General features: G+C 36.8%; 1 protein-coding gene across 1 annotated transcript in view; it reads left to right on the plus strand.

The window, feature by feature from the left end:
- GABRB2 (gamma-aminobutyric acid type A receptor subunit beta2) overlaps positions 1–18938 on the plus strand; it is a 265292-nt gene that overhangs the window by 220614 nt on the left and 25740 nt on the right. Inside the window, exon 10 of the mRNA XM_006165055.2 lies at positions 3810–3923. Within this exon, the coding sequence (XP_006165117.1) occupies positions 3810–3923 (114 nt within the window). The remainder of the gene's footprint in view (positions 1–3809; positions 3924–18938) is intronic.

Genomic DNA, 18938 nt, shown 5'->3' on the forward strand with positions numbered 1-18938 from the left:
TCTACTTGAAGTAATCGGAGGTTAGAAAGAGATGTGTAAGAGAAGGAATAATTTCTCCTTGAGGGACACTTAATGCCTTGCATAAAAACCACTTATCATTGAAGCATTTGGTTACATGAGGTCACCATCTTGCTTAAGGCCAGTGTAGTAAGATAATCCCTGCACAATAATACACTGTCTATTCTTTAGGTTGAGTTCTCAACCTTGGGTACCCCATGGAATGACCTTCAAAGAATCGTAACATGCTAAAGGGTCTGTCACCCAGAAATTCTGACATGAAGGTCCTAGGGTATGCCTGGGCATTATAATTCTTACAAGATTATTCTCATCTTCAACCAAGATTGAAAATCCGCACTTTGAGGGTTCTGGCAGCAGGTTTTTGAAGCCTGCCCTCTTTACTTCCAAATGTGACTTCATGGGGGTTCCTGTTCTAGAACTTTCTTCATTAAACAGTATTTGTATATGCATTTTGCATATCCTAAATTTAGAATCTTTAAAATAGACAAAACAAAGTCTTATTCTTATATCTGTCCTAAATAGTGTTTATAAATCAGTGTATAACATGGGATTCAATTAGTAGTTCATAGTCATAACACTAGGAAAACAGTAATCCTTTTAAATCATCTGGAATTATTACCCATGACAAGAATCAATCATTTCATTGACATTTTGTTATCTTTATCTTCAATTTAAGTCCAAGGCTAGCATACTTTAAATAGTGTCCATCATTTGATTTTATTTGGAGCAAGCCCTATGGAAGCTTCCAACTTGATAATGTTTTCCATATGTCTGATACTTGGCTTTAAACTATTCTCTCATCCAAGGCACATCTCTGTCTAATGGTGATATTTGTCATAATGCACATTTTAAGTATGGGCCTTAGAAGCCAATAAACCATAGCACCTATAATATTATCAATTTCTCATGCCCAATATTTTACTTACAGGAATCCATCATAATTTCTTACCATTTTGTCTCTCTCAGGTTGTCAAATGAGAGAGTTCTTTGTAAACCCACTTTATGATTTTTCTGGTATAGTAGCCTTCATCCAGAAAAGAGAATGAATAAATAAAACTGTCTCATAGGACTGCAGTTTGAAATGAGTCTAAATCAATTGCATAATGCAAGACTGACTTAATAAGATAATATCTGATCTCTTTGCACTTTCATCTTCCCTATTTTTTGGTACCAATTTGCATTTAAATGATAAATTTAAAACCTGAAGTGTGGAAATTTTATACAAACTGGAACCTGGAGAGCTTCAGATAGTTCTAAATTCAATTGTACTGAGCTGGAGGTAGAAAAAGGTTCACTAGGTAAGTTCACCATTGTAGTGAAAAGCTCTCTTGGCTAAACATGATCCCACAATTCAGATGATAGACGATGAGATCTTCTAGTGTTAGATCTTTTAGCTATTCTGAAAACAAGTGACTTTGTATACTTAAGGATTTTTGGCAATGCCCAAAGACATTTTTGGTTGTAAAAGTTATGGAATGCAGTTGCTACCGATATCTAACATGCAAAGGCCCCAGAAGCTCAGAACATCCAGTAGTGTGCAGGAGAACCTCTCCGTAGAAAGACATGTGCATCCTGGTGTCCAACTCCCTGCTTTTAACATATGCTTGTCCTGTTCCTATTACTTCATCAAAAGTAGTTTCTCCATTTTCTTTGATAGGCATGGGTAACAATAAAGGTATCAGAAATCATCATTTATAATGGGAATTCTGAACAAATATTTTAGGATCTGTCAAATTCAAGCAAGCTTTATCCTTCCGTGTAATAGCTGTGTGACAATAGATTTGAAAAAAGAAATCAGTCTCTCCAGCCATTTAGTTTCCTCATCTGTAAAATGGGCTAATTCCTCTCTCATAAGTTTATTATAAAGACCATTATGACAATGTGTAAAGAGGATAACATAGTCTACAGTATGTGGTAAGCACTCTGTAAATATTAATTAAATAGTAAAATATAAAAATTGTAGGCATTATTGCTTTATAAAACTAACTTTAGAGCCTCCAGGCTTATTGGAGATGCTTGCTTGTGTGTTCAACATTCTCATGCTGGATGCAGTCACACTTCTAAAGGACAGAATCACACCGAGAGGAAGGTTTTATGTCACCACTTTTATAGTCACAGCAAGAAAAAGTCATTTTTCAGTGGATATTAGTTGTATCAACTATAGAAAACCAACTACTTCAAATTGTATCAATTATTTCTTGTAGCAGAATGCAATCTGCCATCTAGATTAAAACAAAAAGATGACCACCTAACATTCTAGATTCCCTTGGTTTCTTTTTTAACCCAGCATGAAAGGATAGAGGAGTTCCACATTGGGTTCTGATTATGTGGTACATTCTTTGATCTCTCATCATGGATAATGACACTCTTTTCTATTATGAATATCCTTCTCTTCAACTGTAATTTTGAAGTCTGTATTTTTTTTTTCACAATTGGGCACATATAATCAGCTACATATTGTTGTAGCTCTGAAAAACTCAGTTGCTAGGAGAGGGACTGAATTTTTCACTTCCCTTTAATAATTTCCTAGAGATAGAGGCAGAATGTTGGATCACCTAAACTGACTTTTAAGCTGTGCTCTGTCCTGAGGTTGCAGAGGGATGAAAATGGAAAACTTGACCAAGTGGGAGCCCCATGGGGCTCCAATAATATTTTTCTGTATTAATTTCCCTTATATTTTTATTTTAAGAAGAAACTCTTCAGTTCTTAAGACTGTTTCTATACTACCATTGAACTGATGAAAAACTAAGACTCGTGAAGGTGAATTAGCCAGTTCAAAGTCTTGAGATATGGTTTGACTTTTTTCTAGTCTTATCCAGTGTACATTGTTCCATGCTAGTAAATGACAAGAGAAAATAAAATCAAGATGATGATTCCATATCAGTCTACAGGTTCAGTTCAGTTAACTTCACCCAAAAAAATCTTACCCGCCTGCATATGAAAGTCCACAAGCAAGGATCAGTGTCACAGTTGTCTTTATGTTGTAAAATAAGGTTTTTTGAAAAGGACTTCATATCCATGTGAAGTCTACCAAATATTTCTTCCCATGTATCTTCTAGAGTAGTTCAAAAAAACATAATCTTTATCCTAGAGGTGGGAGGGCCCTTACTATTATCCCTGCATTCTTCAATTCGCGTGTGTGTATTGGGAGAGGGGAGGTTGTGTGTGTGTGTATGTGTGTGTGTGTGTGTGTGTTTTCTAATAGGATTTGTTTTTGATTGGTTTCACCCACTAATCTTCCTCATACTTTTCTATTTTCCAATCTCCCTTTTTCTTTTAACCTTTATGTTATTTTCCTGTTAATTTTTCTGGCCAATTGCTGAATGTGTGTACTTGAGAATATAATCATCCCTGCCTTTTTGCCACCTTGATTCTTGTGTGTATGGAATGCCTCCAATATTTTGATTCTACTGAAAGGCCCTCAGTCTCACATTTGCTACATAAAACTGCACCAGAGGGATTTCTATTTGATGATGTTCTTTATTCTGCATTCATGGGTGTTATGACTCTCTATGTTATAGTTTTCTGTTGTGCCTAATCTTTTGTAATGTAAAGCCACTAAGAATTTTTAAATCTATTTCTACTGCTTAAATTAGACTTTTTATTAAAAAAAATAATACATTTTTTAAAAACAAGTTACTCAAATTCTCATTTTCTGTTAGCATTGGTCTTTCCTCGTGCCTTCTAAAGACCAGTAGCAATTCTCTATATATCCAATTGACTTTAACCCCCAGTCCTAATCTACTGGCATCAGTCGACTTAATTAGCACATTCTCTACTTTGTCTTCCAGATTTTTTATAAAGATATTAAACAAAATGGGACCCAATATCGATCCTTGTGGGACCCTACTGGAAACCTCTCCCCAACTAGACGGACTACCAATTACGATTTCTCTCTGTATACGGTTAGATAGCCAGTTTTTAATCCATTTACTTGTATTTCTGTTGAAACCAATTTGTTTAGTTGTTCCCTTTAACAATAATGTATGGGGTCTTTGCAGATAACCTATGGATGTGAATCCATAGAGACTTGGGAATAAGTTGTATGTTTCCATAAAATCTTAGAGGGTTTTCCTGCATTCGTTTGTTTAAATAGCTGTGGCGAACCTAGCTGTTTATTCAGGAATCATGGTTGTGGCCAGAGAAGGAAACCAAGTAGATTCTATTTTGAGATTCCTTTTCACTCATATTGAGAGGATAGAGTGTCGTTATTTACTCTGGCATTTCTTAGTTTTGTTGTTGTGGGGGTTTTGTTTGTATTTTTGATTAGTTGAGTACGTAAAGAATAAAACATCTCTTCTAATTGGTTGGCTCAGAATTCAGGGACCCATATTTTCTGTCTTAGGTTATTAATTTGTGTCTTAGAATGTTATACTTGCATCAAGTCCTTGTTACTTTGTCATTGCTTACTTATAAATACATAGTAACAGCACTCTTATGATGATAGATAAGAGGCAACAATTGAGAATGTTTCTCCTCAAAACTCTTAGGTGAACTTCAAAGACAGTCTATTTTCATCTAACACTTAGTATTTACATTCTGAATCTTCGCGTTTGCGATCTTGATTGGCAAATCATTTTTATTGCCCTCTAAATTGCAGGATGATGATTCTGATGTATATTGTCACTGTTCTACCTATTCATCCACCACATGTCCATCTCTAGTTTTTTCGTATCTGTATGTTGTCAAGGCAGTGAATTATATTGAATGTTTCTGAATCCTTCCTATGAGGACTTGATGCCAGATAAAGTTCCATTAGTGTATCTTCTAAGTATCATGCTGTCCTTTAATTTTAGTGCTCTGACTCTGAAATCCTTGATATTTCATTGTTGTTGTCTTAGGGGTTGAGGACAAGAATGGATAACCTATTAAGTCATTACCTTGTTTTGGTATTTTGTTACTTTTTTACATCATTACTTATTGAGTTCTATAGTAAAGAAGTCTGATAAAGGGTAACAGATTCCAGGAGAAGAGATAATAGAAACTTTGTTCATCACTATCTTAGACCTGATAGGAAGTATTCCAATTATTGCTACTGTGTCTATGTTTTCAGGTTATCTCATTTATGTTGTTGCTACTGTTATTTTTTTAACTGTAGCTACTTTTGTCAAAATTAAAGTAGACCAATTAGATCAGGCAGTATTCTAAGAAGAATGTCAATCATATAGAAGGAAAAAAATGTACAAAGGTTAGAGTTGGAATTTATGATGAAAGTGGTTGAAGGATATTATATTTTTAAAAACCAAAGTCAAAGCACACTCTATGCCTGGGTAAAACCAAATAAAAATTTAGAATCTCCTTTGACCCTGGGGATATTTTGAGAAAATAAGCCTGTTTGGTGTATTAAATCGTTCAGTTGATGACTTGAAAGGGTTAATATCCTCTTTTCTTATGGTTTGGTATCTAGTTTGTCAAGAACGCTTCCTGTTTCATAAACTATTATCTTTAAGAGAATGTTCAATGATTTACATTTAAAAATGAATTTTATAATCTTCTGCTTTTATATTATTCTCTGTTGGGTATGTCTTTATTCTGTCCTTTCAGTCCTCTTTTAAGTTCATACCAAGAGTATAAAGGAATAATAATCAAAAGTTCAAATAATTAGTTTTTATTATGTCTGTTACCTATACACAACAAAATGTATGTTAACTATCCCAAGAGGCACTGGGAAGATTGGTGGAGCTTAGAGTCAGATTGAATTAGGTTCACATGCAGGTATTGTCTTTTATAAGCTACATGACACTGGAAATGTTTAATCATTAGAAAGGTTCCTCCACAGAAAACAGAAAACATTAACTTTTGCCTTATGAAGCTGTTGAAAGAATTAAGTAATATGATTACATTAAGGGCCTATACAGCATCAGCAAAGAGCATGCAATAATATTGGGTCATCAGAAAAGTCATGACACATTTTTACATAGAAAAATATTAAAAAACAAACAAACAAACAAAAACCATAATTTTTCCAATGACCTGATAGTTGCTGTTATTCTGGAGATGGCTGTAGGGAATGCACACCCTTCTACATTTTTTTCTTTTTAGCTCTATTACTTTTTTCTGATTATGAAATTAATTCATTATCATTCTCAAAAATATATACAAAGGGCAGTGAAAATCACCAATACCTCCACATACAGATGTAAGTATTAGCATTGCTCTTTATCACTCATAGTGACACACTTTTATATAAATAACCATAGTCCACTATTCTATATATTATTTTCCTCTTACCTTTTCATAGCTCTAAGTATAATTATACATAATGTCTAATAACTATAAAATATTTTATTAAATGTGCATAACATAATTTATCTAACATTTATTTACCATGCACCTATTGTTAGATGTTTCCATTGTTTCTAAGTGCTTTTACATTATAAACAACTCTTAAGTAAGTATCATATTGCTGACATGTTTGTACACGACTGATTTCCACCATATTTAAAGTGGAATTTGTGGGTCCAAAACTATGTTCTCTCAAAATGATGATCTATATGGCTAGGTTGTACCTTAGTAAAGTTCTGCTATGGTGTAGGTACCTATTAAAACCATATGAGAATGTGCCAGGACACACACATACACACAAATACATACACAAGTATGTACATAGACTGTAGTCCCTCCTCCCTAAATGAGGAAGAAACAGAAAGCATGTTTAACTGAGTACAGTTTTGAAATGTGTTAGAGAAGTGGAGAGATAGAGGTATTCAGAAACCCACAGACAATTTCTCTCCTTTGTGTCCAAATTCATAGGGAATGTGATGGCTATAGAAAAATGAAACAGAAACAATCAACAGCCAACACAAACTGAGGCTCTACAGAGACACCTAAGCAGTGCTAGTATTACTGCAAGGACAATCAAGAGAAATCGACACGAGCTTGATTTGCGCAAATGGGAAAACCCGATAGCCACATCTATGTCAAGATAAAGCATGTAGGACAAGACAGTAACATGGAGGTTAGGGCAGCTGGATCCTACATGGCCAACTGCTTGGTTGGAAAACACACCAAGCACATGTGTATGTGTGCCCAGAGTCCTGAGGGGAGAATGGACAAGAGATGGCAGCGATGCCATCCCCCTCTGGGGATGCTGTTTCACTTTCACTCTTTCTGTCTCTCTTTAGTGAGTACATGCACTCTATAGAAAACAAAAACGAAAAAAAAAAAGAAAAAACCATTCTTAAATAATGAACCCATGTGGGGCCAGCAGATGGTGTGTTGGTTAAGGGCATTGGATTCCCATATGGCCGACCGTGGTACAAGGCTTAGACCGGGCGGCTTGCTTTCTCACTTTCCTTTTCTCTCTCTCTCTCTGGTGAAATTGTAAAAAAGTAATAATAGCAAATGGGATTAAATAAATGAATGAATGAATAATTAAAAAAAAAATAATAATGGACCAACACGGAGTACAGAAAAAAATAAGGGCCAGGGGCCAACAGGTGGCATAGTGGTTAAGGTGCTGAACTCCCATATGGTCGACTGTGGTTTGAGTCCCGGTCCTGGGCGCTTGAAACTCATGTTGGGCTTGTGTGTGTGAGAGGTTTTCCTCTCAAAAGCCTGAGAGGAAACTGGAGGAGAAGGGATTGAAGTGTGGCCATCCACCCGGAGGGTGATTGCACTTCCTGTTTCTGTCTTTCTGGTGAGCCTACGTGCCCTATAGCAAAAATCTCTCTCAAGAAAAGAAAGGCCACATAATTGTGGGGACGAGGAGGTGGCTGACCAGCCTGTATACCGGTTATGTCTGGTTGCTCTCTGTTGACTACGTTACTTTGCTATAGGGCATGTGCACTCAGTAGAAAGACAAAGAGAGGAGGGACCAGAAGTTAGTGTAATGGCTATGTTGCTGGATTTCCACGTAGTCAACCGCGGTTTGTGTCCCGGACCCGGTGGCTTAAAACTCACGCCGGGCACATGTGCGTGCGTGCCCAAGATCCCAAGAGGAGAATGGAGGAGAAGGGATTGCGGCATGGCCATCCCCCCTGGGGGATGATTTCTCGCTTTCTGTCTCTCTGTCTCTGTCTGTCTGGCCCTATAGCAAAAACCTTCCCCCCCCAAAAAAAAGAGACAAAAATAATATTCTTCTATTGAAAAAAAGATATTTCAGGATAAATTAAAATGTTCCATAAGAATTTATTTTTGCCAAAAAATCTTGATGATAAAACAAAAGGTCAAGATGAGGTGATAAACAAGGGATTAAAAAGAAGAAAAAGAAGGCAATGCAATATTTATATAAACTAATAAATTTTAAAAAGCAAGAAAGTTAATGGGGCAAAATATCAAGACAGTAACAGTAAGTTCAGACTGTAGACAGTCAAGTCAAATGAAGAGGAAAAAAGTTGTAGAGATTAAAAAATCACTTAGAGGGGGACCAGCAGTTGGTGTAATGGCTATGTTGCTGGACTCCTATGTAGTCAACTGTGGTTCAAGTCCCTGACCTGGTGGCTTAAACTCATGCCACGCGCGTGAGCGTGCATGCTCACTGAAGATCCCAAGAGGAGAATGGAGGAAAAGGGATTGTGGTATGGACATCCCCTCTGGGGGATGATTTCTCACTTTCTGTCTCTCGGTCTCTCTCTGGCAAATGCACATGCTCTGTGGCAAAAACCTCTCTAAAAATAAAAAATCACTTAGAGGAAACAAATATGCAGGAAAGTTACAGCAGATAATACATGCAAAACTTTGATGTTAGTAATGTACAGAATGGAAAAAAATGGGAGAGAAAAATATTGAATCAAATGACAGTGACTAATTATAATAATAATGATGACGATAATAAATATTTCTTGAATGTCTACTATGTGCTTAGACACTTTCATATATTATGCCATAACATGTAGTCGTTATTATTACCCCATGTTATTATAATTATAATTTTACAGATGATGAATTGAGATTCAGAAAGCATAATTAGCTTGCTAAAGGTTAGATAGCTAAGAAATGGGCAGTAAATATGACCATAAAGGCTGAACTCCTAACTTCTATACTCTACATTATAGATTTGCATATACTATTATATATTAATGGTATTCATTAATATTACTAGTGGTATGTATGGGTTCCAAAAGAATGCACTGGGTTCCAGGATAAAAATTATATAGTTCAGCACTTCATTATATTCTTGTGAAATTACCAAAGTTCCAATAAGAGTGAATTCCCTACAAGGAAAATAAAAGGTCTCAAACTCTAACACAGCAATACTATATTTTATAGGAAGAATTATTACGAGCTTCTGCGAGGGTGAAAACATAAGTTAAGAATAGTATTGTTATACATAAGGACAAAAGTGACATATTCTGTTCTTAGTATGTAAGGTCTTAGAAAACACAACATCCTTGAGTACTTCTTTTTCTGTTTTTGTTTTGTTTTGTTTTGTTTTTTTAAAAAAAAACTAATTAGATAGGGCATGTGAACTCACCAGAGAGAGAGAGAGAGAGAGAGAGAAAGAGTGAGAAATAACCTCCCAAGAGGGATGGCCTAACCACAATCCCTTCTCCATTTCTCCTTTTGAGATTTGGGGCATGCATGCTCACATGCCTGGCATGTTTTGGTTTTCAAGCTGATAGGTCTGGGATTCAGACTGCACAGTCAGCTGTCAAACTGGCTAGACCAAGCTAGACCGAGTCCCTTTTTCTTTCCTATTCTTTCCTTTTTTTCGGGGGGGAAGGGGCAGGTGGGAGTAGGGGGGAGAGATATTTGCTATAGGGAGTGTGCATTCACTGGAAACACAGAGGGAGAGACAGACAGAAAGCAAGAAAGCACCCCCAGGGGGATAACCATACAGCAATCCCATGTCCATGGGATCTTGGACATGCACGCACACGTGCCTGGAGTGAGGTTTAAGCCACCAGGTTCAGGACTCAAACTATGGTTGACTACATAGGAGTCCAGAGACATAACCATTACGCCATCTGCTGGTCTCCTAAGTCCCTTTAAAAATAATAATAATAATAAAATAGTCTAGCTCGCAGGACAGCATAGTAAAAACTAGGAATTTTAGATTAAGAAAGGCCAGTATGCTAGAATTAGAACTGGAGATAGCATGTAGAACTGTAACTCCAGGAGGTAAGATAAATGAGTAAAATATCCTTGAAATATTTTTAAAAGTTAGATATTGCCAGTCCCGTAGAGTAGCAATTAAATGCTGTGTGAAAGGATGGCTGACTGCTGACTACAGTTCAAATCCCAGCCCTCCAAGTTGAAAAACATGCCAGCATGCCTAGGATCCTTACAGGAAGGAGCCATAGAGAGAAAACAGGGGTTGCAGCGTGACCAGGTCCCACTGGAGGGCACTTTTTCTCTCTTTCCTAACTCTCTCTTTTCCATTCTCTCTCTCTCTCTCTGTCAAGTGCACATACCATACCTTCTGGCATTAAAACAAAATGGGTAGGGATTGTGGTGAAAGATTAAGTGTTTGGTAATACATAAGAAGCACCTAGTATTTACTCTTACTTTAGAGCTCATTAATCAAGAAATTAAAGATAAAATTTAAGTTTTAAATTAATATAGATAACTATTATGACAGTGTATCTCAGGGAGTCTACCACAGACTGCCTATACTAGAGTGACCAGATGCTTGCTTAAAAGTAGATTCCTGGGCCAACTGGTAGCTTGGTGGTTAAGGTGGCTGGATCCCACATGGCCAAGCACATGGTTCAAATTACAGACCTAGCAGTTTGAGACACTCACCTGGCTCATGTTTATGCTTGCCCAAAATCCCAAAGAGGGAGAAATAGAGAGGGTACTGTGGCATGACCATGCCCAATAAGGTTTGCTTTCTCAGTTTTCCTCTCTCTCTCTCTCTCTCCTGCAAGTATACAACCCCTCCAGCAAGTTACCAAAAAAAAAAAAAAGTACATTCCATTGAGACATTATAAATCAAAAACTTTAATGAGGAATGCTAAGAAATCTGTTTTTATTGTTTAGTTTTTGTGGTATATACTAAAGCATGAAAGAGTGAGGACCATTTATGTAGAAGAATCAAAGCTTGAGAATACATCTTGTACAAACCTTATATAAAATGAAGGAAATGAAATAAAGATACAGACGATGGAGCTAAAACTTGATATCAGAAATAAAGAAAAAAATTATGGAAAAGCAAATTTAGAGCAGAAATTGGGCTGACAAAAATCAAAATGAATCTTATCTGTTCGTATTTTTTGTTGTTTTTCTTTGTTTTTGTTTTGTTTTGTTTTGTTTTTTAGAGAGAGAGATTTTTACAATAAGGTTCATGTGCTCACCAGAGACACAGAAAGTAAGAAATAACCATTACATACCTCCTGCCCCCAGGGAGAATGGCCATGACACAATCCCTTCTCTTCCCAAGATTTTGGGCATGTACCCACACCTGCCCAGGGTGTTTTAAGCCACCAGGACCAGGACTCGAACCATGGTCAACTATGTGGGAGTCCAGCTATGTAACCGTTATGCCATCTGCTGGTCCCCAATCTTATCTGTTTAACAAGAGCACATAACAACTTACCTACCAAAAGAATAAGATTTTCAGATTGAATCAAATAGCTAACCCAATAACAGGCTTTCATTACAGATATTTTTAAAGTAAAGGGATTGGAAAGTATTCTAAATCAAGTTACAAAGATGGCAAAATGTGAATAAATCCGAGACTTGGTTACAATTACAATATAAAGATGAATTTAAAATAAAAACTATCAAGCCAAAAGGGCATTTTATAATTATAATAATTACAATCCAAAGTACAGATGTAATCATTATAAATCCTCATAATTCAAGTATCATCACATACTTGAAATATCATCCAAATAAATCAAAATGATAGGAAGTCAAAAGAGAAAATAACAAAAATAGTAAGTACTGTATTTAATAAAGTTTATTATTTAGATCGACTCTTTTATATGCAAGTCATGTGCCAAAGGCGCAATCAAAATTAAATTGAAGGACATTTAGAAAGAAATTTGGCCTTTAAAATACCACACTAACCACTCAGGGATGTGGTTAAAATTGTTGACAGTTGGAAAAGGTATAGTTTTAAAGACATTTCTAGCAATTTTAAAAAGGGAACTAAATGTGTGATTTAAGAAGTTAGAAAAAAGGCAACAAAAGATCTAAATACCTAAGAAAGAAATTAAATAAATTATGTTATGAAAGCAAAGCAAAATAACAGAAATAAACTATAGTTCTTTTTCTTAAATGTTAAGTGAAATAGAGAAAGAGTTGATCCGAGAAAGCTTATTAAAGAAACAAAAACAATATGAATATAACAAAGATTGTTTTTTCAAAAAGCAAAATTATATATAGAAAGAAAACTAAAAAAATTATGCAAAGATCTTATAAAATTTTGATAAAATATATGACATCTTTAAAAATTATAAATTAGCAAAACTTAAAGAGAAATAGAAAAAAAGTTAACAAAAATAAAATAACTGACAGGAAAAAAATGTCACTCTCATTTCAAAAATGTATCTGACGTAGAAGTTTTCAATAATAAATCTTATCAGATATCAGAAATCAAATACCTACAGTGGGAATTAAATGCTTACAGATCATACCAGATGGAAGGAAAAAAACAACCAATTGCTTTAGAAAGTTACAGGACATACAGACCAGCCGTTAGTGTAATGGCTATGTCGCTGGACTCCCACGAAGTCGACGGCGGTTCCAGTCTCGGACCCGGGGGCTTAGAACTCACGCCGGGCGCGTGTGCGTGTGTGCCCAAGATCCCGAGAGGAGAATGGAGGAGAAGGGTTGCGGCATGGCCATCCTCCCTGGGGTGTGATTTCTCGCTTTCTGTCTCTCTCTGTCTGTCTGGCGAGCGCACGCACCTTATAGCAAAAACCTCTCAAAAAAATAAATAAAGTTACAGGACATAAATAAATCACTAAAGCCATATTTACAGAAAAAAAACTAAAAGCAAACAAAAGAAACTATAAATCTACTCCACTAATGAATATCAGTGGGAAAAAAATAGGCTTTAAGTACATTTGCAGTTTGACTCTGAAAAATAAGGCAAACCATAAAATAATCAGAGTTGTTTCAAAATATAGAAAAAATATTTACCATCTGTGTAAGTTGAAAGGATAAAAAACTTACAAATATTTAAGGAATTTCCATATTTTTAATAAAAGTATTAAACTTTCACCTTTTAATAGGTATCAAAAAGGCTATTAATAAAAATTCAGTGTTCATTCTTGGTTATATGTTTAAAATTCCTTAGGAAATTGGAAAATGATGACACTTTCCCTGCCATGAGTCTTGCTCTTTTTTCTCTTTGTCTGACTGAAAGGTCTGCCTTTTGTCTTTTGTCTAGGATGGAACAGTAAAACAGTAGAGGCTAGAACAACCACCACCAAAAAATTAGGAAAAAAAAAAAAAGATGCTCATCTTCACTACTATTACTTAGTTTTCTAAAAAATATTAGCTAATGATATTACATGAGAGAAAACAAGAAATTTTGAAAAGGAAGGAGAAATCATTTTACTCATAAGAGATATCATTTCACTCAAGCAAAATCCAAGGTAATTAACTGGGGAAAAAGTTTAGTTGATATGAGTTAGGGGCATTTCCAGGCTTCCCTATTTAAAGAATATATAAACAATATGAAAAATAAAATAAAAGGGAAGAGAAGAGCCCTCCTTTCAGAAATAAGCTGCTGATAAAGGAAAACTTTTTTCTTTATACATGCAGACACACACCTTATCTATCACACGCATAAAAACTGCACACGAACTTAATTCCTGCCTTTACTAGCTCTTCATGTATTGTCTAAGCAGAATAACTCAAGATAATTAGAGCCCCATATAGATAGCACATTGCATGTTTTGGGTGATAGCTAATGATTATTACTGTCAAGAAAGAATGAAAGAGAAAATCAGAAGAAAAGAGAAAATCAGAAGCAGGGAGAAGGGAGAAAAGGAGGAAGAGGGAAGAGACAGAGGAAGGGAAAGAACAGGAGAGGGGAGGAGAGGAGAGGAAAGGATGAAGAAAGGAAGGAGGAGAGGAAGGGAGGAGAGAATAAAGAAAAACATTGGGTGCGTGTGCGCGTGCCCAAGACCCTGAGAGGAGAATGGAGGAGAAGGGATTGCAGCGTGGCCATCCTCCCAGGGGGTGATTTCTTGCTTTCTGTCTCTCTGTCTCTCTCTCTTTCTGGTGAGCGCATGTGCCCTATAGCAAAATCCTCTCCAAAAAAAGAAAAACAGTGGTCTGGTCTGAGCAATAAGTACTCTATCCAAGTGTAGTCAAGCCTTTGCTAAGAACCTTCCTGATTGTCAATGTAGTCGCAATATATTCAAGATTCCCAGGACACACTGAGACAGAGAGACTGCGAGCATATTTTTCTAAGCTTGGACACGTCTGTTAGCAATACTACTCATGGCTCTGTGCAGATATGGGTTTCTGTGAAAACAAAATTAATAATCTTAGTACAGTAAATTGTGATCCAGGAGTCTCAGGATGCAATTATTAACTCCGATATTTTTTAAAGGTTTTTACCATAAGGCACATGCACTTGTGAGGGAGAGACACAGAGACAATGAGAGGGAAAGTGAAAAAAATTACCCTCCAGGGTGATGGCCATACCACAATCTATTCTCCCTTCTCCTCTCATTTGGGGCACACATGCACACATGCCAGGTGTGAATTTCACCATGAGGTCTGAGACTATCGGTCATGTGGAATTCCAGCGCCTTAACCACCACGCTACCTGCTGGCCCCTTAACTCTAACATATGACATGCCACTTATGGTACTTTTGTGATATCAAGCAGGCAGAACTTTCTCATAAAATAAGAAGGGATCTTTTTGCCAGCAGGTGTCATGGAGGTTAAGGCAGCTGGATCCCACATGGCTAACTGTACAATTGAATCCCGGACCCAGCACATATGTGTGCATGCCCAAAATCCCAAGAGGAGAATGGAGAAGGGATTGAGGTGTGGCCATCCTGCCTGGGGGTGGTGATTTCTCTCTTTCTGAGGAGCACATGTGCCCAATAGCAAAAGTGAAAAGGAAAAAGAAAGAAAGAAAGCAAAGAAGGAAAGAAAAGGATCTCCAAGTTCATGTACTTTTAAAATCATGTATAGTAGTTCCTATAATTTATATAAACTTGGAGAGAGTATATATCTCACTGGTACTTAAATACCTTTTGGAATATTTCCTTTCAGAAAAATGTGGGAAAATGTCTATAGAGAGAAATATAATTTCCCGGGTTAGAAACACTAAAATTACTTTGGACCCAATTTTCATCTTAAAAATGACCCATCTAAAAAGATATGCTTTTAAACTGGATACATTATAATGTAATTTAAATAGTTTGGAAGCTGTAAACTAAGTAGTAATAACTGAGCAGGCAAGCATATAGATTATAGTAATATTGTGTTCAGTTAGAACACTTACATTTTTCCAACATGATTCCTGTGGTACCTCATTTAATAATTGCAATAAGCACTAGATATGTAGAGGTTAAGTATAACTCCTACTGTATAGATGAGAAAACTTGGAACTAGGCAATAACAGTGTATCAGTCTCTTGAATCTTCCTACCGTTTCCTTTCCCATCGTGTGGTTGTGAGTTGTCTCTGAATCAGTGAACCTGGGGATCTCCTGGGGCAAAGATTTACTTAACTATGACTCATTTCCTTTTAATTATGTTTTCTCCAAGAATAAGAATCACAGTCAATGAGTTAAACTGTGTAAACATGATTATTCTATCAGAGCACTTAGATCACCACTAAATAAAATTTAATAAACCACAGAAACATTTCGTTTTTAACACTGTTTTTTTCCAAAGCACATAGTAATACTTTGCCCCTGTACGTGCCTAATTTCCATTCTAGAATTTGAAATGCAACACCCCTAACTTACCTCCATGATATTACTAGATTATTACAGAAGTCAAATCGTCTATAGTGCATTATTGACATGGTCTTTAAGGAAAAACATGTAATGGTCTTCTATTTTTTAGACAAGATGTGCCATTGAAAGCTTCTGAAGTTAGTATGAGACATCTATTATGAATGCTGAATTTCTTCTTTCTAAATATCTGCCAATGCATTGATAGTGTATCGTGCGGTTGATAAAAGCTCAGGTTCTAGTAAATGCATTGGCAGTTCTAGTGCTAAGAAAGCAACTCTTACTAGAAAACTCTGGAAAGATTATAAACTGTTTTTTGGAAGAAGAATAAAGGAAGGAAGGAAGGCAGAGAGGGCAGGAGGGAGGGAAGGATGAAAAGAGAAGGAAGGAAAAAGGAAGGAAGGAAGGGAGACTGTGTGTTACATAGTCAGCTTTGGTAATCACTTAGATGGGTGAGCATGAGAATGCTCTGCAAGCCTCGGTTTTCTCATTTGTAAAATGAGGCTTAGAGTTCTGTCCGGAAAAGATAGCTATAAGGGTTGCAGGATGGAGTACAGAGAAAGTATTGGGAGCATGGCTGATGTTTGATAAGCACTAACTATGAATCCATGTCTACTGTGAAAGGAATTAAACAGTCAGAACCCTGGCTTTGCCTTTCCTAAAATGTATTTCTAACTTCAGTAGCATTGTTTGTTCAATTTTCTGTAATAATCCATTGCTCCTGTAGTATTTTTTTTCACTTAATTTTTTATTTTTAAATTATTTTTAATTTAATTTATTTATTTACTTATTTTATTTTGACCAGAGAGAGACACACAGAGAGAGAAAGAGCAAGTGAGAAAGCAAGCCACCAGGTCCAGGACTTGAACCATGGTTGGCCATGTGGGATTGTCCAGAGCCTTAACCACCAATGCCACCTGCTAGTCCCCAGCTCCTGTAGTATTCTTATGACCAGTATAAGATAACCAGAATCCATAGTACATCATCCAAAGAAGGGCACTTCGAAAAGTTCATCAAAGAACAAATTATAAATTCATGCCGAGTTTTTTTTTCTTTTTTGAAGAGGTTTTTGCTGTAAGGCGTGTGCGCTCGCCAGACAGACAGAGACAGACAGACAGATAGAAAGCAAGAAATCACCCCCCAGGAGGGATGGCCATGGCCGCAATCCCTTCTCCTTCATTCTCCTCTCGGGATCTTGGGCACGCACGCACATGCGCTCGGCGTGAGTTTAAGCCCCCGGGTCCGGGACTCGAACCACGGTCGACTACGTGGGAGTCCAGTGACATAGCCATTACGCTAACTGCTGGTCTCTCATGCCTAGTTTTTTCATAATACACATTTTCCATCAACTTTTGGATAACTTCTCATAGAATCTATGCTATTGAATTCAGATACTTGTTCAAGAAGATTTTCATAGAATAAACACTATGTTTCATCTCAGAAAAATAAGAGGAGGGGTGTTAGGAAACAAAGAGTTGCTCAGTCCAGCCAGTATTTGTGTGTCTGTCATTGAATAACAGTATTTTAACTCTGGAAATAAACTGAAAGGAGTCCTTCTTTCCATAAAAGAAGAAAACAGTATTCCAAAAGAAGGTGCACTAGTCCAAGGTCATATAACAATTACTTATGTACGACTAAACTGAGGCCAGCCCCAAGGCATCGTGGTTAAGGGAGCTGGGTCCTTTGTGGCCCAAAACACAGTTCAAATCCCACCCTGATGGCTTGTAACCATGTTGGGCACGTGTGTGTAGGCCCAAGGTCCTCACAGACAGAAATGTGGGTGAAAGGATTGTGCCATGACAATGCCCCATTGGAACTGCTTTCTCCCTCTCGCTTTCTCTCTATCTCTGGTGAACACAGATGCCCATGAGCATATTTTGAAAAGTAGATAAGTATAAGGCCGGCAGATGGCGTGGCAGTTAGAGGCACTGGACTCCTACATAGCCGACCATGGTTCAAGTTTCAGATCTGGCAGCTTGCTCCCTCATTTTCCCTTTCTCTCTCTCTCTCTGGTCAAATTAAAATAATTAATTAATTACATTACATTAAATAAGATCATTCTTTTCAAAATTAGTAAGTGAAGACTAGACTACACCCAGTTCTTTGGTATAACCGGCCCAGTTTGCATCACAAGTGTTCATTTCTTGACTTGACAATATATACTAATTTGACCTGCATTCTTCTTCAGTCCTTTGCATTGTTCCTCAGAAATTTAGTAACAGGAAAGCATTCTGATGCAGTAGGAAAGATTCCCTCCCTTCTCTCTTTAATATCACTATTTATTACTGACCAAGCATCTTCTGTATCTGAATTAATACTATCTTTTAAATGCTAACATTTACCAAGAGCTTACTTAAAGTCAAAAACTGTCTAAGAGCTCAGCTTTAATTATCTCTCACCAGCTACTGCCCCATAAGAACATTGTATAGAAGGTCATCCTACCATCATAACATCAGAATCACCACTATTCTAAGAAATGCAGTCTGTAGCTTCCTCCCTGAATTTACTGATTCACATTTCTGATTGACCAAGAATATAAATTTTGGCAAATTCCCCAAATGATTCTCATGCTTACATAAGCTTAAAGCTTGCTAATTTACTTGGTACTTTAGACCTCTAAAATTCTACAGATGGCAAAAGCTGAGGTCCAGAGAGAAGTAACATATTCAAAGTCATGCAACCACTAAGTGGCAATCCTGGAATCATTTGTACATATGTCTGTTTGCTGCTTAAGAGTTTTCAGTATTTGATTAAGCATCTAGCTGAGCTTTATTCTTTAGAAAAATACTGCATTTTCAGCAGGCTCGATGTTCGCTCCTGTCCTCCGAGTTAATAATGTTCTTCATTTCCCCAACTGAACTTGCAGCCTGTGTTTTGTCAAGTTGAGTAGTGTTCACTGTCCACCACCATCTAGATCTTAGCGCCAAGGGTAATTTGGTTTAGAGTAGAAAGGAGAGATGTTTGACAAGGCTATGTCAGACTAACCACAATTTTTTTAAGAGAGTCGGGGAGTAAGAGTGGATGGTGCATTTGACATATCCTCACTGGGGTAATTCACCGTGTAATTGGCCAAATGCACAGAAGCCATCAGACGCAGCTGTAC

Source organism: Tupaia chinensis, unplaced genomic scaffold, assembly GCF_000334495.1.
Source record: "Tupaia chinensis unplaced genomic scaffold, TupChi_1.0 Scaffold143796_1, whole genome shotgun sequence".
Lineage (NCBI taxonomy): Eukaryota > Metazoa > Chordata > Mammalia > Scandentia > Tupaiidae > Tupaia > Tupaia belangeri.